Here is a 21,919-nt window from a genome sequence, read left to right on the forward strand (position 1 = left end):
TTACAGGATGTGTTCATACCAGAGAAAAACAGAAATCCAATTCTTGTCGGTTTTTTCCCCAAGAAAATACAGCTCGGGGGTTCCTGGTTTACCCTCTGTGCATCATGGCATTCCACCCATGGCAGACTTCTCCAGAGGAATCCTTAGTCTGTTGTGGTGATAGAGATTAGAGAAAGAGGGGGACTGGATTTGAAAGTGGGAGCTGGAGGAAAAGGGATCTGAGAAGTGATCACATAAACACATGTTCAGAGAGTTGAGTGAAATTCCAAAAGCCAATAACACAACACACAGGGCATGGCTAGCTGTGCCCACAGCCACAGTCCTCAGCAGCTAGTCCCCCCTTCACCTCCGCCCCTCCCCCTACACACACACTCAGAAAAAATTCCCCAGGGGTGTGCTTTTGATTTAGCAGTGAACGGTTTAATTGGTTTAGAAAAGGAACAGTAAATGTCTGAGAGCAGACACCTCAAGCAAAAATATCTTGAAGTTAAAAAGACTGGAGAAACAATCTTGGAGAGATTTTAATTACATCGGAGACAGCACAGCCCCTCCCGGAGGGAGCACGTCCTCCTGCCAAGCTCCCGCTGCTGGGCGACGGGCAGCGAGTGAATGAACTCTGAGGGGCGGGAGGAGGAAAGCAGCGCATCCAAGGGGTTGGTTAGCTTCGCGGCCCCCGCGACGTCACCCACGAGGGGGACAGGGAGGCTATATAGCGCGTCGGGCGCCCGCACCTCCGCGCTCTAGCCGGTGCGCGGACGGAGCTCCCGCCGGGGCGCATCCCGGGATCCCGGCTGGTGACAGCCTAGCCATCTATCTCCCCGAGATCTTAGCCCTGCCAAAGTCTCCAACTCCTGGGAGGTAGGGGCGACCGTGCTCCCCGTCCCTTGCAGGCTCTCAGCATCCCTCCGCCAGCAAGGGGAGCCGCACCCTCCTTGCGGCGCTTGCAGGGACCAGGACGCAGAGAAGTTCAGGAGGCTCGGCGCGGGCTGGCCGCGGGTGAGCCGGCAGGTCCGGGGCTCCAGACCCGCGGCGATGGCCTCGCTCCTCGCAGCCTGGAACTGGACGGCGGGCGCAGGAGGAGCGGGAGCCGGCGCCCCGGACCTGAGCGCACTGCTGGCCCAGGCCGGCAACCTCTCCGCCGCGCCCTCCGCTCCGGGGCTGCCCGCCGCCGCCTTCCCGGAGCCCCCGCAGCCCCGGGCCAACCTCACCAACCAGTTCGTGCAGCCCGCCTGGCGCATCGTGCTCTGGTCCCTCGCCTACAGCGTGGTGGTGGCCGTGGCCGTCTTCGGGAACCTCGTGGTCATCTGGATCATCCTGGCCCACAAGCGCATGAGAACCGTCACCAACTACTTCCTCGTGAACCTGGCCTTCGCCGATGCCTCCATGGCCGCCTTCAACACCTTGGTCAACTTCATCTACGCGCTCCACAGCGAGTGGTACTTCGGCGCCAACTACTGCCGCTTCCAGAATTTCTTCCCCATCACGGCCGTGTTCGCCAGCATCTACTCCATGACGGCCATTGCGGTGGACAGGTGAGGGGATGGATGGATGGATGGATGGATGGATGGATTGAAAAAAAGGAAGGAAGGAAGGAAGGAAGGAAGGAAGGAAGGAAGGAAGGGAGGGAGGGAGGGAGGGAGGGAGGGAGGGAGGGAGGGAGGGAGGGAGGGAGGGAGGGAGGGAGGGAGGGAGGGAGGGAGGAGGGAAAGAAGAAAAGAAGGAAGGAGGGAGGGAGGGGAGAGGGAGGGAGGAAGGAAGGAAGGAAGGAAGGAAGGAAGGAAGGAAGGAAGGAAGGAAGGAAGGAAGGAAGGAAGGAAGGAAGGAAGGAAGGAAGGAAGCGGGAGGGAGGGAAGGGGGGAAGGAAGGGGGGAAGGACGGAAGAAGGGAAGAAAGGAGGGAAGGAAAGAAAGAGGGAGGGAGGGAGGGAAGGAAGGAGGGAGGGAGGGAGGAAGGAAGGAAGGAAGGAAGGAAGGAAGGAAGGAAGGAAGGAAGGAAGGAAGGAAGTCAGTCCCCAGGGTTGAACCGGTTTCTGTCTCTATGGCCTCTCCCCCTCCACCCAGCCGCCTGGTCCCCAGGAAGGGCATCCAGAGGGACTGAAGGAGGCCGATGAGGGAGATGAGGAAATCTGCCATTCCAATGAGATCAAAACCAGCTAGAAACAGTACTAGCGCCTTTATCAAATGGCTTCAAACTCCTGCAGCAGAACTTATATCTCTGTGAAGTGAACTTTTGGGCCTCCCACCGCTCTGTTAGAGAAATGGACAAAGTGTCAACCACTATTCTTCTTTCTGCTCTCTGGTTTGCTGGTCCACACCCCCACCCATCCATTCCCTATCTTTATGCCCCAGCCAACACCGATTTGGCTTCCCAGTCATGGAGCATCCATCGATCAGAGGCAAGACACTCCTTCCCAAAGATTGACACTAGCCAATGTCTCGGGTAACATGTTACTTCCACTAGTCTGTGAGACTATGAGCTGGGTAAATCCTGTGCCTCAAACATCCCATCCAAATCTTTCAGATGATGAGTAACAAAAAGTTCAAGGAATAAATGGTGAGAGAACAGACTGACAGCTGTCAGAGGGAAGGGGAGTTGGGTTGGGTAAAAAGGTGAAGGGATTGAGCAAAGGAAAAAACAAAACAAAACTCAGGCACAGACAGCAGTGTGGTGATTACGAGGGGTTAAGGGAGATAGTGTGAAGGGCATAGACATGGTGATGGAAGGAGGCTTGACTTGAGGTCGTGAACACAATGCAATATACAGATGATGTATTATAGAACTGTCACCTGAAACCTGTATAATTTTATTCAACCATGTCACCCCAATAAATTCGATCATTTTTTTTAAAGAGGAATACTAATTTATTGCTGTTCAAGATAACTTTTAGCTTGTTCTCTCCTCTACATAGGAGATTCTGAGATGCTCAAACAATTTTAAAAAGCTGGATGGGCCTCCACCACTTGTTCTCATATTTAAGGTTTAAATGTTTCTGTGTGCATTTGCTTTCTTATATTGGACACATGAAATATGCATGCTTGTGTTAGTTAGAACAATGGCAAATTCCCACCTGTTATTGAAGCAAGTTACACTTTAATTCAACATTAAGCAAAAAAAAAAAAAAAAAAAAAAATGAACCACACCAGTTGATTTCAGTCTCAGTTTTGTGATTGACAGCTGCACGGAGTATACAGGGGATGATTTCACTTGAACTGTAAGTCTCAATATTCTCACCGTGGACAGGGGATCTTTCCTGACATTAACAAGACTGTTAAACTGGAGGAACAGTGGTTACTTGCCACTAAATAGGAGAAATAGGCACAAAAATCACTTTTTTTTTTATTACTTCTGAAACTGTCTATCATCCCTTCCCCTTTATCTCTGATTTTCTGCATGTGTCTCAACCCTTCACTTCTGGAGGGACAGAAATAAAAAGAAGCAGCAACATCAGTCCCAAATTGAGGAACAGGAAAAACTGCTTCAAGATAGAAATGAATCTTGCTTTGATTTGAACACCTTTCTTTTTTATTTTATCTTTGTTTGTTTTTTGTACTTTATATTTCTTGCAAGCACATGATTTTTTAATGTGATCAGGAGGAGGAGCATTAGCATATCATGTTAAGAAATTCTCGGTATATTCTTATTTATTATTTGTAAATCATTGTACTTTATTTTTTAATTCTTTATTGTTGAAAGTATTACATGAGTCTCCTTCCCCCCCTCCCATTAACCTCTCCCCAGCCGCCCCCACCCCCAGCACATGCCCTCGCCCCCGCCCCCTACTGTCTGTGTCCATTGGTTATGCTCATACGCATGCATACAAGTCCTTTGATTGATCTCTTGCCCTCTCACAACCCTCCACTCCGCCCCCGCCTTCCCTCATAGTTTGGACAGTCTGTTCAATGCTTCTATGACTCTGGTCCTGTTTGTTTCTCACTATATTCTTGAAATTTTAATAGTGCATCATGAAATTTGATGAAAACTTAGTGTGCGTGAAATTGGTATTGAATAGCACATGTTATAAGTGAATAAAAATGACAATATGTTTATTATATTATCTGTTCTATTAATACTTTTCTAACATCTACATTCTCAATTAAGATATACATAACATGTATTAAAGATGAGTTATACACACAAGTAATACATACATATATATATATATATATATATATATATATATATATATATATAATAAACAAGTCCTAAATTTTAATTTAATTGAAGGGAGAACTTTGTCTAATTAAACCCTGCAGTAATAACAACTTCTTAGGAGCCATAATTGTGTAGAAAATAGGAGAGCATTGGCCTGGGAGTAGACTGCCTGCAGTGATTTGGATCTTGGTTCTATTGCATGATCCTGGGAAAGCTTAGCATCTTTTAGATATTATATTTAATTGTTACAATTCAAAATGGCAAATTTGGGGACTGTGGTGGGAAAAGTGATTCTTCACTGTGAAATCATTCCACTGTGTGTGTGTGTGTGTGTGTGTGTGTGTGTGTGTGAATATGCCATTCAATATATGGGGATATTAAAAAATAAAAAATATTTTCTTATATTTTCTAAGTACATTTTTAGTTTTAGTTAGAAACTCTAACTTAACATAGAGTAAAGGACAATTTCTGGTCACATGGTCCAGTATTGATTGGGATATTTAATTACAGAATTTTGAAAAAGACATTCACTATTTCTTATCTAAAAACCTTAAGTAATGTAGTACATCTTATTTTATAGTTCAAAAACATTAACAAAGATAGAAAAAATAATTTACATTATTTAAACATAGGGACATACCTGATATGAATAATTATTTTTAAAAAATATTTAATCTAACTAAACTAAGTTATATTTTATTTATTTATTTATTTTTAAATATTTTTTTTATTGAGTTTAGAGAGGAAGGGAGAGGGAGAGACTGAAACATCAATGATGAGAGCATATCATTGATCGGCTGCTTCCTACACATCCCCTACTGGGGATCGAGCCTGCAACTCAGACATGTGTCCTTGACCAGAATTGAATCTGGGACCCTTCAGTCCCCAAGCCAATGGTTGAGCCAAACCGGCTAGGGCTTAAGTTATATTTTTAGCCAAATAGATAAAAATCTACATTATATACTACTCTTTGTTTTCTTAATTTCTTTAGGAAGATTTTTTTCATAAAGCTAATTGTTATGCAACATATAAATAGAACCTCTTTTTTTTGAAATTTATTATGGGCAATTAAAAAATAAAGTTATAAAAAATTGTGAAGCCTAAATCTCACTCCAAGTAATCTCATACAAATTTATGGGTTTGTTTTTCAGTTTTGAATAGAGGGCTCCAATTTATTCTCTTATCTAATTGGTTTTCTTCTGGATGATACCACATAACAACTTATACCACAAAGTATATATTATAAATAAATGAAATTAGTTCAATATATTGTTACAATGTTCTACATATTATGGATATAAAAACTTTGGTTAATTTTTAAACTACTTTATCAGTCTTTAGGGCGCTGAGCCAATCCCCTCATTTCTTTTTACTTTAGAGAAAGCCATTGCCCATGGAGTTAATATTCTTTCTTAGTGTTACAGTAAGATGACTTATTTTTTAGCCCAGATGATGAACTTTAACTTTGTATTCTTTGCAAAATAGTAACTAAAATTATATTTTAAGAAAGGTTACTTTTAGAAAATTTATGAATCACTGGTGCTTTCTACAATTTGTACTTCTTATTCAAAGATAGAAAGATATCATGTTTGAATATAACATCAATTTTCCCAAGTCTCCAGACACGTGTATAAATGTAGTACTGTTAATAACGAATATTTTTTTATTCCATAATCTTTACTTATAAACCATGTCTTGCTATTTTTGCAATTACTAGTATTTCAAAGAGCCCTAGGGAGGTCTGATAAGAGTTTATCAATAGTCATCCTTAGCACTTCCATTCTCCCCACCACATCCTGGCCAGAGAGAAGAAGAGAACAGAGGAGAAGAGGAAAGGAGAAGAGAGTAGAGGAGGGAAGAGGTGAGAAGGGGAGGAGAGGAGAGGAATGCCAACACTTTGGTACAGAGCATGACAGTTTCTTGGGAGGAAGAAGCCATGTCCTGCCCAGCTTGAGTTGCTCAGTGGTTGAGTGTCAACCTATGAACCAGGAAGTCACAGTTCGATTCCTGGTCAGGGTACATACCCAGGTTGCAGGCTTGATTCCCGGTGTGAGACATGAGGAGGAAGCCAATCAATTATTATGTCTCATATTGGTGTTTCTATCTCTCCCTCACCCTTCCTCTCTCAAATTAATTTAAAAAAAAAAAAGCCATGTCCTTCTCCAGATAGCTGCAAATCTGCAAAATTCCCAAGTTACAAACTTTGCCCTATGCCTGAAATATTGATGATGTCTATTTGTGTTCCAAATAGAATTTTGGAAAAGGGTCTTGTCCCTTACCTTTGCTCCAGTAACCATTTCTTAATGACCAGTGTTCTTTCATCTTCTACTTGCAACTCTCACTTGCTGGGTCTTAGCTCTGAGGCATCCTTCCAGAACCGCGAACTGTCCATACCTCTTGTATTGAAGCTTGACCACTGGTACATTAAATAAATGCTGTAAAACAAATGACTGGGGTGTGCAGCCTCACCACTTCATTAGACACAGTTGAAGTCTGAATGCCATTCTAGGCTCAGCAGGATCTCTAACTCATGAGGAATTTCTGGGATTTATTAGTCTGATATAATTCTGTATGTGTAATAGGTTGATGTGAATTTAATTTGCTCTGAATCATGAGACTTTAGGTAATTTTATTTTCTTTTATATTTTTTCCTTTTATGACTATCTACAACAAAATGTACATTTTTACATGAAACCAAATAAAGCTATAATTAAAGTTCTGAAGATGGATGGTGCTGATGATTGCACAGAGCAAATGTCCCTGCAATGGTCTGTAAGAATTTATAGTAACTGGACACATGCTATTTTCTGACCTTATTACCTGCTTACCATGCCACCACTCTGCTCCACTAACACTGGTCCCCTCTATTTCGTCAACATAGTAGGCACGTTACCATCTTAAGATCTTACATCTGTGTGAAACACTCATCCTTCAGATGACCATGTTACTCATTCCCTGAACTATTTCTAGACTCTCATTACTCTATTTTAAATTGCTTCATTTTTTCTTTACCACATGTATCACTTTCTAGGATATTAAATAACTAGTTCATAGATAATGTTTATTGGCTGTTTTTTTGTGGTCTGTCTGCCCATGTAAGATCCATGAGAACAAAAAGGAAATACTTTTGTTTTTCCATCTTTATTGTTAAAAGTATTACTTATGTCCCCTTTTTTCCTCCATTGATCTCTCTATCCCAGCCTTACCCTCCACTCCAGGTTCCATAACCCTATTGTCTGTGATAATGGGTTATGCATATATGCATACAAGTTCTTTGGTTGATCTCTTCCCATGCACCTACCCACTATCCCATCCCCCTCAACTCTGTCTTCCCTCTGAGATTCATCAGTCTGTTCCATGCTTCTATATCTCTAGGTCTATTGTGTTCATCAATTTATTTTGTTCATTATATTTCATATATGAGTGAGATCATGTGATACCAGTCTTCCTCTGAATGGCTTATTTCGCATAGCATAATACTCTCCAGATCCCTCCATGGTGTCTCAAAGGGTAAGAGATGCTTCTTTTTTAATATTAGAATAAAAGTATCTTACATTTGTAGGTTTGTTATAAGAGGACAGAGAAGCTATTCATCCAAAGTAATGAATAATTATCTTTTCATTTCTCAGTGTAGCTCATGTGTGAACTGATTACTGTCTAAAACAGTAGCCTCATATTATTGCCTATCTACTTATTCTGCTTTATTTTTCTTCTATTTACTACAATATTACCTGTTTTGTTTACTACTAAATTCATAGCATCTAGGATAATGACTGCATACATTTGACACTCAATACAAATTGTTTTCCTATCATGTTCTATCACTGAATAAATTTTACTCAATTAACTTAAGATATCATGAAAATATAATTTAAGTTTTTTAATTAGATATGAAAATAGCCTCTATTTTCCATCTTTATTTTCTAAGTGTAGAGATTATCTATTACCTAAATTCTTCCATTAACAGTTAAATAAGTATTTACTCCATCACAACTTAAATACTCAAATATTTAGACTTCATCTGCTTGATGTATACCATCATCTGTGAGTTTAAGGATAATACAGTGGCTACCTGCCACTATTTACTTCAGGAAAGTTTTACCTAATGTAGATCCACATTAGACAAAATTGAAAGCAATTAACTCCGAGTTTACCCAAAGAACTTACAGTCTCCAATTGTAACATTAAATATTTTTATTTAATCACTGAATCATTCAGAACAAGTTGTCCTAATTAAAGTTGCATAGATTTCATTAGTCCTTGCTTTCATACAGGAAATTGTTTTAAAAGGAGAGAATTAGAAGAGAAATAACCTATACTCTAGTGCCCCAATGAACTATGTTTCTGTTGAAGAGCTAGAGACAATATCAAAAGAAGCTTTTTAAATTCTTACATCAGAATTTTGGCATCAACTTATTTCTCTTTCCATGCCAATCACAAATACCGAAGAACCACTTAAAATAAGTTATTTTGTGTTTGCTCTTGTCTCAAGCTTATCACTATAGCTGGTTTCTTGTTGTTGTTGTTTGTTGTTGTTGTTGTTTGACACAAGTGTTAATTTCATGTTATTTAACATAGTTTAGGATAATTTAGATCAACTACTGTGCTTGACATTGTCTCTTTGTATACGTTGTGTTATTTAATATCATTTTAACTTTCTAATCATACTCTAAGTTTTGTTTATTATTTCCATTTAGCAATTTTAAAGTTTATATATGTACTGAAGTTCTCATTTGTAAACAAACATTCAATAACCATTTATGATCACTATTCAACAATCATTTGCCTACTACAAATATTTTTTTAAGTGCCAAAGAACATAGAGAAGAATAAAATCAGTATCTCCAATGAGCTAAAATCAAAGTAAATGCATAATGTGCTGGGGCTCTGAAGAGGCAAAAATTAACTTGATGTAGAGAAGGGAAGGCATCCACAGTGAACATCTTGTGATCTGAGTGGAGCTCAGTTGTGGAACTTTACAATAAGGTATGAGCCAGGGGAAAATCATTTCAGTAAGGAAACTAGCATGTGAAAAGCATGAAATTGTTAAAGGATGTTTGAGCTGGGTGCTTTCCTTCTTTCAGTTCAAGTCTACTCTCTACCTATTGCACTCTTTTTTCTTCACTCCTCATTGGCTATTTCTTTCTTTTTTTAATATATTTTATTGATTTTGTACAGAGAGGAAGAGAAAGAGACAGAGAGTTATAAACATCGATGAGAGAGTGTCATCAATCAGCTGCCTCTTGCACACTCCCCACTGGGGATATGCCCGCAACCAAGGTACATGCCCTTGACCGGAATCGAACCTGGGACCCTTCAGTCCCCAAGCCGAGGCTCTATCCATTGAGCCAAACCGGTCTCGGCCCCACTGGCTATTTCTATGGACTAACTGCATGGATGGGGTCCCTTGCTGTCTGGCCCCTTCTTAGCTTTGCCTAATGGGAGACACCTGGAAGCTGTGGGAAGAAGAGAGAATAACTTTGGGATAAATGAACCACACCCTCCTTTTAGAATTGCTGCAAATGTGCCCAATGGTATCCATATCTCTTGTCAAGAGCTTCTCTCCCAAGGCTTCACCTCCTCACTTCTGATTATAGGATTCTTTCATCCCTCGGGCCGGGGGACAGAGGACACCCACTCTATGCTATTGCTAATCCTTGGAACACTCATTTCAACTTGGTTTCCTTTCATCATTTGAAAAATGGGGCTTTCCAATGGCTTCTTTATTAAATTTTGTAAATGACTTACTTATTAAACTCTCTTCAATTTTCTCATTTTAGTGTACAATGCATTACAGTCAGTTTGAGGAAAGGGTAAGCTATTTAGTGTCACTATAGTAAAGGGTGCGCAGAATTGCAGTTATTCCTGTTGAAACTGTAGAAATAGTAATTTAAAATGAGAACTTTGAAGACTATGTAAAGAAAGCTGGAAAAGAGTAGCATCAAAGAGACCCACTATGATGGTATTCCAATAGTCCAGGCATTGATTGTTGGAAGGGAAGTAAAGAACATAATAGGTAATGTCAGGAATTGGGCTGATAATATTTATGACTGTTCAAAGGAAATGAGAAAAGGGGAGAGATTCAGAATAATTCACATGTACATATGAATAATATTTACAATGAGCATGCTCACAGTAGTATTATTTTTCCAAGAGTAAAAGAACTTATTTATGAAACACACATATTCTCATACACAGTAGTAATAGTCATGTTTCTTCTGAAGTAATGCATTCTGAAGGAGAGTAGATATAAAATTGTTTCCATTCATTTTCTAGAACGCGGTGCTGGGCTATTGGTTAAGAAAAAATGTCTGCCAGAATTTGGCTTGCAGTGCCAAATATAATATGTAGCTTTATTTAGTCACATGTCTAGAAGGCATATAAAAAAGTGAAGCCAATTCATGAAGTTGATGGAAGGAAATGTGGCCTCATACTATTTGCTATATGCATCACATTTGTAGTACTCTGCAATTGCAAAGTTACAATTACTTCAAACATATAATTTTCAACACATTATCTTGTCTTCATCAATCTGCTTCCTGCCGTAATTCAGATTATAATTAGCCTTCAGACAACCTTTCTCTGATTAAATTTAGAATTTCGAAGTTGTGATGGAGTCTACTTTCATCTATTTCAACAGTTCATTTGGAAGTTTATAGTCTTTTAATTCATCCAGAAAATTGTCACTCATTCTATTGCTGAGTAGCCAAAACAAAAAAACAAACAAATAAATGACAACAACAATCTTAATACCACTGAAGACAATCCATATATCCTTGGAGCCTTGGAAAGTATATGTGACTCTCATCTCCAGAAACTGAGCTCTACCCTCTATAGTGATATCAAACTGCTCTAATATTTGTTCTATATTATAGCACTTCATATATTTGACTAAAACTAGCAAGTGTCCTGAGATTCTTCTCTTTAAAATTTTCACTTCCTTTACCCATTTATTATTATATAACATGTCCATTGATCTTACCTGGGTCTTTCTTTAGCTGTTATTCTCTCTAAATCCACTTTGGGCAACATCTTGAGTTCTTTCTTCATCTAAAAACTGTTCCCCTTATAAAATGAGGTAAAATTGATTTACCTTTATTTTCTATTGCATGAAAAGGGCTTTGTATGTAGAGGTCTGGTGCATGAAAATTCATGCATTGGTTGGTGTGTGGAGGGGTCCCTCAGCCTGGCCTGCATCCTCTTAAATCCTGGACTCCGCGGGTAGGGACTCTAGGTCTGACCTGAGATCAAGGTCTATTGGAGCTTTCCTTTCCCAGGCTGCCAGCAGCTGGCCCCACCCCCACCGCTGCCACTGCTTGCTGTTTTTGCAGTGCTGCCCCACCTCCCCTGTCACCAGTGGCCTCCCTCTGCAGATGACAGCCTGTGTCTACCTCTTTCTTTGCTGGGGGGGGGGGGGGGGGGGGGGGGGCGCGCACGCAGAGCCAGCCCTGTGAGGGGCCATCTGCCTACTTGATTGCTCCTAAGTTCTTGCCTACCTACCTGATCACCCCTAACCCTTCTGCCTGCCTGCCTGATTGCCCCTAACTGCTTGCTTGGGGGTGGGGCCAGCCCTGTGTGGGGCCTTCTGCCTACTTGATCTTCCCTAACTACTTGCCTGCCTACCTGATCACCCCTAACCCCTCTGCCTGTCTGCCTGATTGCCCCAAAGGGTCACAGATTTTATTACTGGCAAGGGCACATATCTGGCTGCAAGTTCAATCCCTAGTCCTGGTCAGGGTACATACAGGAGCCAACCAATCCATGTGTGTCTCTCATATCAATGCTTTTCTCCCCTACCCCCATCCCTCCTTCCTACTGTCTCTAAAAATCAATGAAAAAAATATCCACAATGAGGATTAACAAAACAAAACAAAAAAAACAAGCTTCCAATGGGTGCATCTGATAATTTCAGTCTCTATAAAAAGTGACTTTAAAACTTTTTAGTGATGTTCTGATTGGTACAGTAAAAACCTTCTTAGTTATTATTCATGAAATAATCATACTCAGGAGACTAACATATTTGGGACTGTTTGGTGAGGGAAGAACGGTATGAGAAGCTCAGAAAAAAAGCCTAGGAAAAGCTAATGTGACTACATCAAAGATATATATTTATTTAAAGGAAGAAAAAAGTACTGATATTTGAGTGAGTTTACATCTGAGATTCGATCATTTCTTCTCAAGGTCCAGGGAATGTTTATCTGGATGAGTGTAAGCAACCATCTTCTTTATGAGTGCTGCTATTACTGGAGAGAGTCACAGAATAGGAAATAATGCCACAATGGATTCCAAATCACCAATTTCAGATCACTAGTCTTCAGCAGTGCCTGGCAATTCCACCAGGCACTTTGGCCAGCTGGCTCTCTCTTTCTGTAATATTTCAACATTTTTTTTTTTACTTTCCTCAGACTATTACCATGTAGCAACACTCTATTTCAAGCATCAATCATCTCTCACCCAAAGCAAAACAACAGCCAGGTAACTCATCTCATCCTTCAGTCCATTCCCCAGACTAAAACCTGATTATTCTCCTTCCCTAATTGAATTGCATCAATTACTTTCCATGAGACAAAGAAAATAAAAATAAAAATATCTGTAACTTGCATTACGAGTTTTTCTCAAACCATTTTTCCCCTTCACTTTCTGTGTTTCAATTACCATTTAATTACTCAAGTGCATAATGCTTCTCTCACCCTGACTCATGCTTCTCTCAGCCCTGATTCCTAGGGCTGCTATAACCACATACCATAAACTGAGTGACTTAGGACAACAGGAATCTATTGTCTCACAGTCTGGAAAGTGGAGGACTGAAATGAAGGTGTTGTCTAAGGAAAATCCTTTCTGTCCTCTTCTGAGCCTCTGGGAATTTGCTGGCAGTCTTTGGAATTCCTTGGTTTGAAATGCAGTCTTCCATCTTCACAGGGCCTTCTCCATGGATTTCTGTTTCCAAATTTCTCCTTTGTACCAGTCACTGGTTTAAGACTCATCCTCATGACCTGCTTTTAACTTCTTTCCCTACATAAAGATTGTATTTCCCAATAAGGTTGCATTCTCTGATACTGGGAGTCAGGATTTCAATGTATCTTTTTTTTAGGGAACACCATTCAAAACTTAAAAGCCAACCATTAGCACAGGAGTTTTTCACATGGTGCTTGTTCTCCAAGAAGTCTTCTTTACAACTTTCACCCTTCTGCCACCCTGCATAGCCACCTGTCCAACTTTCAACCCAGAATGACCTTTCCTAGGGGAGATGGGTTCACAATCGAAATGTATTTTCTCAGTAAATGAATTCAAGTGATCATATATACCTGGCCTTGGTAACACTTACCATATCTATAATTTTACACTTATTGGTGAAATTGTTGGATTAATATCTATCTACTTCAGTAGACTGTGAGCTCTGCCATCTTTTCTCACGGTTGAATCACTGCAGTGTTTGAAATATCACAGCAGGCATTCAATAAATGTTTGGCTGAATGAATAAACAATAGATCAGATCAGAAATGACAAAACTGTCATCTTGAAGCTTCAAATTTTCTACTTTTATTAAGGTGTTAGTGAGGACATAAATTGTTTCCATATAATATTCTACCTGCCAGGGAAAATTTTCTCTATCATTAGACTAATTGCCTAAAAAATCTATAAGAAGCTTGCAGTTTATTTTGAATTATCCATACTACAATAGCTATACAGGACTCTAATCCTACTCACGTCACTCGATTTCTCTTTTTAGTCTCAAAAAATCAACTGTTTAAACATCCAAATTGTGTTCAGAAATTTCAGAGCAGATTATAATAGAGTTTGAGAAACATTCAGTTGAGTAAAACAAAATTTATTGATAAATGCTGTGGTTGATTCTGAAAACACCCAGAAAACAACAATTTAATACAATGAGACATACTATGGTGAGTTGCAACAGTGGAAACAGAAATGCCCAACTACAATTATTATCTTTATATGTTTGATTTTTTTTATGTTGCACATGAATACTTATGGATTCATAAGGCAAAATGCAACTTCTGATTCTTTGGAAGGTATCTTTCTTATATATATTATTTTCTTTCACAATTTCTTACATAAATGGCTATATTCAAAGCCATAATCTGTATCTATATGGACTTTGAAGATTAGCAGAACTGGTTTAGAATTCCAGCTCTTATGATCTGAGTCATTTTGAGAAATTTTCTTAATTTCTTTAAGCCTCAGTTTTCTTTTCTGCTAAAAAAAAACAACAATCCAATAATATTATTTTATTGATTGGATTATTCTAGATATTAAATATGTATAACATATGTAATTGTAATAAATAGCCTGGTAATGATTGGCAATCAATAAATGTTGCTATTATCTTCATCAACATAAGCATGAGAAGTAAATTTTAAAGTTTTCATTTTACATTCTTTTTATGATTCACTTTATCTTCTTAAACCAAGATACTGTTTTGATAATTGTTTATATATTCAACATTCACTTTGCCTATTGACTGTCATATATAATAAATTAAGAATATTTCCTTTAAGTAAATTTTAACAAAAGTTAATATGAATAGTAAATAGATAACTTCCAATATATCTACTGCAAATCAAAAGCCTAATAAGCAAACCACAAATTAATTATCTTTATTTTGAGGTATTTATTCTTAAAGTTAAAGTGTTTTTGCTTAAGTAATACTAACTCTTTGACAAAAAGTGTTGCCCTTTAAAATTTGCATAAATCAGTGTATGTTTGAGCCTCACAAAATGGACAACAGTAAAAATAAAACCATTTAAATAATGTGATTTATAACTAGAAATGCAAAAATGTAATTAATTTGTTGTACATTATTTTCTTCTCTATTAGCCAAAATTTGGCAATTAGACATATTACTCAATTTAAAACCAGAATTTGATCCTTCCAGGGATATTGTCACTATTTTACTAGGTGAATAAAACTTGACTCTGGTTACCATATTCAGAGATTTGACAATTTCTAAAAAACTATACTCTAAAAAATATGTAAGTGTGATTTTTAAAACCTCAAAGGTATTTTTATAAAAATTATATATATTTATGTTGATAGGTACTATGAAAATTTTCATGATGCAATATGAATTCAAGCCTCAATCACACTTGATTTATTCATCTTTATCTGAATCCTGAGCTTGTCTCTCCTTGCTTTAGATGGAAATGTTGATAATATCCTTTATAGGGGTTCTATATCTTCATCAATCATATAGCTATTACCATATTGTCTCTAGATTTATCTTTTAAAAACTTAAACATACAAAAGAAAAAATGGAGGTCTTGAGGTACTGAATTCATTTTTTAAACACTTGTTACTCACATTTCTAATTCCACTCAGCAGACATTTATGAATTCTGATAATGTGCGAGGCACAGCACCAAATAATCAAGGCCTTTAACTTACATTATTTTTATTGATCTTCTCTTCAGCCCTAAGAAGTGGATGTTCTTATTTCTATTTTTAGAATAATGAAGTTGAGGTTCAAAAAAAGGTTTAAAAATTATAAAAGAAAATTTGAACTTACATTTGTCTGATTCCAAAGACTATTTTGTAAATATTACTTTACGCTGCCTTGCAAAATCCTTATCAACTTGTTTTCTATCAATAGAAGAGAAAGAACCCTGGCCACTGAAACTCCTTTGAAACTACTTTTTAAACTTCACTAACAAGAGGCTGACAAAATGTTTTTTTTTTCTTTTCTTATAGGTATATGGCCATTATTGATCCCTTGAAACCCAGACTGTCTGCCACAGCAACAAAGATTGTCATTGGCAGCATTTGGATTCTAGCTTTTCTACTGGCCTTTCCTCAGTGTCTTTACTCCAAAACCAAAGTCATGCCAGGCCGTACTCTTTGCTATGTGCAATGGCCAGAAGGTCCCAAACAACATTTCACGTAAGTTAATTCTGTTGTAATTTTCAATTCAATTTATTGAACAATGAAGGAACTGTAGGCTGGGAGCAACAATTAAATAAATAAGACATAGGCATTTCCCTCAATGTCTCACATATTACTTGGGAAGACAGACACATACAAATATTATAAAACCTTATGATATGGTCACTAAGTTGGTGTAAATTACAAATATTTATAATTGAAAAAATGTAATGAGCCAAAACTGGTTTGGCTTAGTGGATAGAGCATCGGCCTGCGGACTGAAGGGTCCCAGGTTCGATTCTGGTAAAGGGCATGTACCTTGGATTGCAGGCACATCCCCAGTGGGGGGGGGGGGGGGTGCAGGAGGCAGCTGATCGATGTTTTCTCTCATCAGTGTTTCTAGCTTTCTGTCCCTCTCCCTTCCTCTCTGTTAAAAAAAAAAAAATCAATAAAATATATATTTTTTTAAATGTAATGACTCTGTATGGGACAGCTCTGGAGAATTTCTTAGAGCAGATGATAAGCTCATTGGAGATGAAAGCAATACCAAAAGAGGGCAGGGTTGTTATTGACAGAGAAATGAGAGAGAAGTGAGAAACTAGAGGCCAAATGTGTTGATTGCTCTTTTAAGTAACATGGCTGAAGGGAAGCGGAGTCCTGGTAGGCTCTTGGTTGTGTTTCTTTGTTTTAACATTAAAGAAATTTATATACTATAATAGCTTGGAAAGAAAATAGAAATATTATACAATAGGAAGTTGACATTTCATATTTTGGAACCATCTTAAAAAAGATGTAATACTGCTATTTGTGACAACATGGATGGGTCTTGAGAATATCATGCTAAGTGAAATAAGTCATAAGGGAAAAAGTCAAAAACAATATGATTTAACCCATATGTGGGATATAAAACTGAAAGCAACAAATGAACAAACAAGACAAAGAAATAAACAAAACCTCATAGACATCGATAATAGAATGGTGGTGATCAGAAGGAAGGGAGGGTGGGGGAAGCAGTAAAGGGTGAATGGAATAAAATTTAAAAAAATACAAACCCACAAGCATTGAGAATATTAACATACCAAACTCCATAATTACTTTAAAACCTCTTAAGAAAGAGGAAGCCAAACAAAGTTTATACAAACTCTAAACGGGCTGATATATATTATTGACTATTCCTCCCTAATTGGCTCCTAATGATTTTGATTGAAAGCTATGAAATCCTAGAATTTTGTTTGATAATGTATAGCATCACGACTTTGTTGCAACTGAACATGTCTATATATTACTTACCAAATTAACAATGCAATCAAATGTTCCATGACTTTGGAAAAATACATGTAAATATCTTTATCTGATTTTTAAAATCACTGTCAAATAGCTCGTGAATTCAGTATGGCTTACAGTATTTTGTAACATTTTTTTTTCATTTGGATGAAAAATAATTTATTTCAAATATTAATGATGTCACGGGATATAGAGAATAGTTTTACATAGGAGAAAATATCATCAGTTGACTACTTCATTCTGCCCCATCTCTTTTCTTCTGATGATACATTTAATTAGGTCAGCCCAATAATTACCAAGCAGAGGAACGGCATTTATCCCAAACCTCTAGGCAAGGGGGTGGTGGTGGGGAGGAGGCGTGGTTTAAATTAACACTATGTTTTTCATGTATAAAGTAAAGATGGATGGATAAAAATCAATTGGTAGCATTTGGACAACTGTAGGTGACAATTTCATGGTATGTTAATGAGTGTGAAATGAAGACTTAGAGAAAATGTGGAAATATTCTTTAGCATTTTAAATTATGATTTAAAATGGAATGAATTCATAGTCCCACTGTTTCATCCCGATATGCTCTTCAGCATGTGAATTTTGATGTTGTTGTTTTTAAATTTCAGGTATCATATTACTGTCATTATACTGGTGTACTGTTTCCCATTGCTCGTCATGGGCATCACATATACCATTGTTGGAGTCACTCTCTGGGGAGGAGAGATCCCAGGAGACACCTGTGACAAGTATCATGAGCAGCTAAAGGCTAAAAGAAAGGTATTGTTACATATCACTTACCAGCATCTGTGCAAGTTATGGCACATCAGAGATGGAGAATGCCCACCGATGGCATTTTAATGCTGTATAATATCATTGGATGCTTTGCTTCTACTTTTATTTGTCTTATGCTTTCTTTTAATCCATTTTTTCTTTTGCTTCTTATTTTTATCTTCTATAAGCCAGTGATCATGTGCAATTTCAGTTTGTGATAGAATAGTCTCTTCCCTACAGAAAGACTTTTTATTACCTTGTACAGAGTATCCTCAATTACTCCACAAGAAACTTCTGGAATTTTACTTTATATGGAGTCCCATTTACTATATTTCTGAAGTTCTAGCTATGTTTCTCCTTTATTTAATAGAATCCTCTGATGCACTCTATAATCTTCCATAAGCTTCTTTGATCCCAACAATGGCATCTATTTTAATAGGTGCTATAATTTCCTAATATCCATTTACCTATCTCTCCCTCCCTACCTTCCTGACACCTCTCCTCACCCTCCCCACATTATACTTCTACACAGCCATCATGCATATCTGATTAAAAGATGAAAGTTGCATTAATACTCTCTACAACTTATTGGGTGACATTATAAAGCCAATTTCTGAATATTCACATTAAACAGGAAATGCTCTAAAATTATAATATTGACATTTACCAGGATTTTTAATTAAGATTTTACTCAGACTACTATTATGTGATTCAGTGAGTGAGATTTTTGATAAGTTTGTAGAGTTAAAAAGAATCACAGTCACCTACCCCATCTTCCTCTCTCCAATTGAAGTCTGAGAGGTTTTGCCAAGGTTAAGAGTCATGCTAACTATGCCACTTATTATTTATTCAATTTATGATTAAGTTATTTATGTAGAACTATCAACTTCGTGGATACTTTCCTTAAAAAACACTCAACAGCCCAAACCAGTTTGGCTCAGTGATTCTGGTCAAGGGCATGTGGAAGAGGCAGCTAATCAGTGTTTCTCTCTCATTGATGTATCTAACTCTTTATCCCTCTCCCTTCTTCTCTGTAAAAAACCAATAAAATATATTAAAAACAAACAAACACTTAACATCTTAAAAATCCCTTACTTACAAACACTCATTTAACAACAATAAAATTAGGATTTAAAAATTTAATGTTGAAAATGGATCCTATTTTAATACTAATATGTCTTTCTTCTTTTATTGACAATAATGGTAGATAAGACTTACATTCAGTTAATACTTTATTATGATCTCTAGTATTTGAAAACAGAAAGTATACATAATCGTTTCTATATCACTTACTAATTTCAGCCTATAATACATATTTTTTATTTTTTTATTTTTTTAAATCTTAAAAATGAAGTGCACAAACAACCACCTTATTCTCTTAGCATTTAGAAAGAATCCTAAAAGTAGGAGAATTTCAATAACTTGGTCGTCTGAAGTGAACAGTTTCTCTTTTGCAATTTCAACCTTTATTTCATAACATCCTCCTCATATTGAAAGGTGATCTTTGGGGGAATATTTTCTTATAGCTATGTTTTAGGCAACATTACATAAAATAACTGATGTGATGTTCTACATATTTCAGAATAATTTCTGCCTTTCTATTACTCACTGAGTTTCCTGTCTTTTGTTTCTTATTGGTTTAGGCATCTTTTTTTTTCCCCTGTTCACTCCTAGGAAAATTTAAATAAGTCCAATAATTGTATATTATAGCTCCTTTTTCTTCATATACATGTAATATTTTTCTAGCAAGAAATTAAAATTTAATGAATGTTACTTTTTATTTTTGCACTGAGTCCCACAAGGAACAAAAACAAGAGGGAATACTCTGCCTTTGCCTCTGTATAACTTATAAAAGTAAAGCAAAATATTTCCTTATAATTTCATTCTGTAGTTTTAAAATATAAATATCAATTTAAATGGAAAGTATAATCCTTCTGGAATGTTTCAAAAAAGTAACACATTTAAATTTTTCAATCCATATGTCCTTCTCTCAGATTGGGTTCTAGATTGACATAATACTAAATGACATTTATGTTATGGATTTCCTATAATAAATATCTTATTCTTAGAGTTCTTTTATAGTCACTTATTGGTATTACTGTGAGTATATTAAAAAGTAATACTTTTTTCCAAAAATTTAAAATTTCAGAATATAGCTAGCTCTCCTCTAAATTGCTTTTTTAAAACCCGAAATTAAAATATTACCTGGTATGTTTGGAAGAGTTATTTCTAGTAACTGTGTTATATTTATACTTTAATATGTCTACTAAGGTCTAAAATATAAGTCTTTCTCTGAATGGGCAGGTAATTATATACTGTCTCCTAGAAAATACTTCTTTGAAATTATAGATTTGACTTCAGAGATAAAATAAGAAAGTTATTGATTAAAATAGTGCAAATTCATTATGACTTAGTAAAAACAATAACTCCATGAACAACGCTGAGCCAACCTCCTAGCAATAAAAAATAGTGAATGTTGATTGAGTTCCCAAATACATATGAACTAGAATAAATAAAAATAAATTTAAAAAATTTGTCAAATCACTGAGAAAATCTTTGCAACTATTGAGAAGCATTGCTTTCATTATTCTTTATCCTACAATCTTTAGGAATTGTGCTTAATTTCAAACCTTATAGATTAAATTCTTTAAAGAACAGCCAGTAGAAATAAATTACATATCTGTTATACAGAACCTCGCATGTCTAAAAACTTTCAGATTAACAATCCCCACTCGATCTTTGCATATGTTCTGCTGAAATATGTATTCACTTTGAAGATAATACTAATAGATCTAGCTAGCACTAAATATTAAAAAGATGAAATATTAGTCTTGAAAAATAAGTTAATACCTCTAGAAATATTTTCTTATCATAAAAATTAGTCTCTTGAAAAAAAAATCAGTATTAAAATTCTATGACTCCAAACAACTTACTAAGATCTGGAGGGTAATCTGTAGGATTGACTAACATTTGAGTCACATGTATAATAGACTTTCAAAAATTAGCAAGCACATTGATAAATTAATAAATTTTCTTATATTATGTATTTTATAATTTAATTTGAATACCTCATAACACAGCCAAAATATTTTTAATTTATAGCAAATATGCTAGGTTTTAAAATTCTGCATGTTATGTACACATTGGCTTTAAATATATGTATTGATGCAAAAGAACTGTTGGCCCAGAAAGGAACTCACTACAGACTGATTCATTTGCCTCTCAGCATAACCATTATGGCTTGTTGCAGTTTAGGTTCTTACAAGGGTATTTCTTGGATCACATGATCTCACACATCTAGAGGAAATAATGAACAACACAAACAGACCCAGAGAAAGAGAAAGAGAACCAGCGATCAGACTCTCAAACCTCAGAGGGAAAGTAAGGGGGGATGGGGGTAAGGGGAAGAGATCAACCAAAGGACTTGTGTGCATACATATGGGCCTAGCCAGTGGCCATGGACAACAGGGGGTGGGGGGTGGGGGGAGCATATCTAGGGAGGGGATTGGGATGGAAATGGGGGAATAAGGACAATTATGTGAGATCATAATAAATAAATAAATAAATAAATAAATAAATAAATAAATAAATAAAACTTACTATGAAAATAATGTTAAAAAAATAAAAATAATAAATAATAAATAAATATATGTATTGAATTAATAGTCTCTTTAATGTAACAAAGTGGTTAACTTAAGAGGGTCTGCACTTGAAATAGAAATATGTTCAGACAGTAGCAAAATATAAAATGTCAATATCACACAATACTCAAGGTCTTGTCTAAGTTAGTGCTTTTTTTGTGGTAATTATTTAATATTTTTGCCAACATCTTCATTCAGGAAATG

The 21,919-nt window shown here is 36.9% G+C and overlaps 1 protein-coding gene across 1 annotated transcript in view; it reads left to right on the top strand.

Annotated features, from left to right (window-relative positions):
* Positions 1-404: 404 nt before the first annotated feature.
* Positions 405-21,919, top strand: part of TACR3 (tachykinin receptor 3) — a 49,549-nt gene continuing 28,034 nt past the window's right edge. The window contains exons 1-3 of the mRNA XM_036410117.2: positions 405-1,532; positions 15,858-16,046; positions 17,930-18,080. Of these exons, the coding sequence (XP_036266010.1) occupies positions 1,033-1,532; positions 15,858-16,046; positions 17,930-18,080 (840 nt within the window). The 5' untranslated portion in view covers positions 405-1,032. The remainder of the gene's footprint in view (positions 1,533-15,857; positions 16,047-17,929; positions 18,081-21,919) is intronic.

Source organism: Pipistrellus kuhlii, unplaced genomic scaffold (assembly GCF_014108245.1).
Source record: "Pipistrellus kuhlii isolate mPipKuh1 unplaced genomic scaffold, mPipKuh1.p scaffold_m20_p_1, whole genome shotgun sequence".
Taxonomy (NCBI): Eukaryota; Metazoa; Chordata; class Mammalia; order Chiroptera; family Vespertilionidae; genus Pipistrellus; species Pipistrellus kuhlii.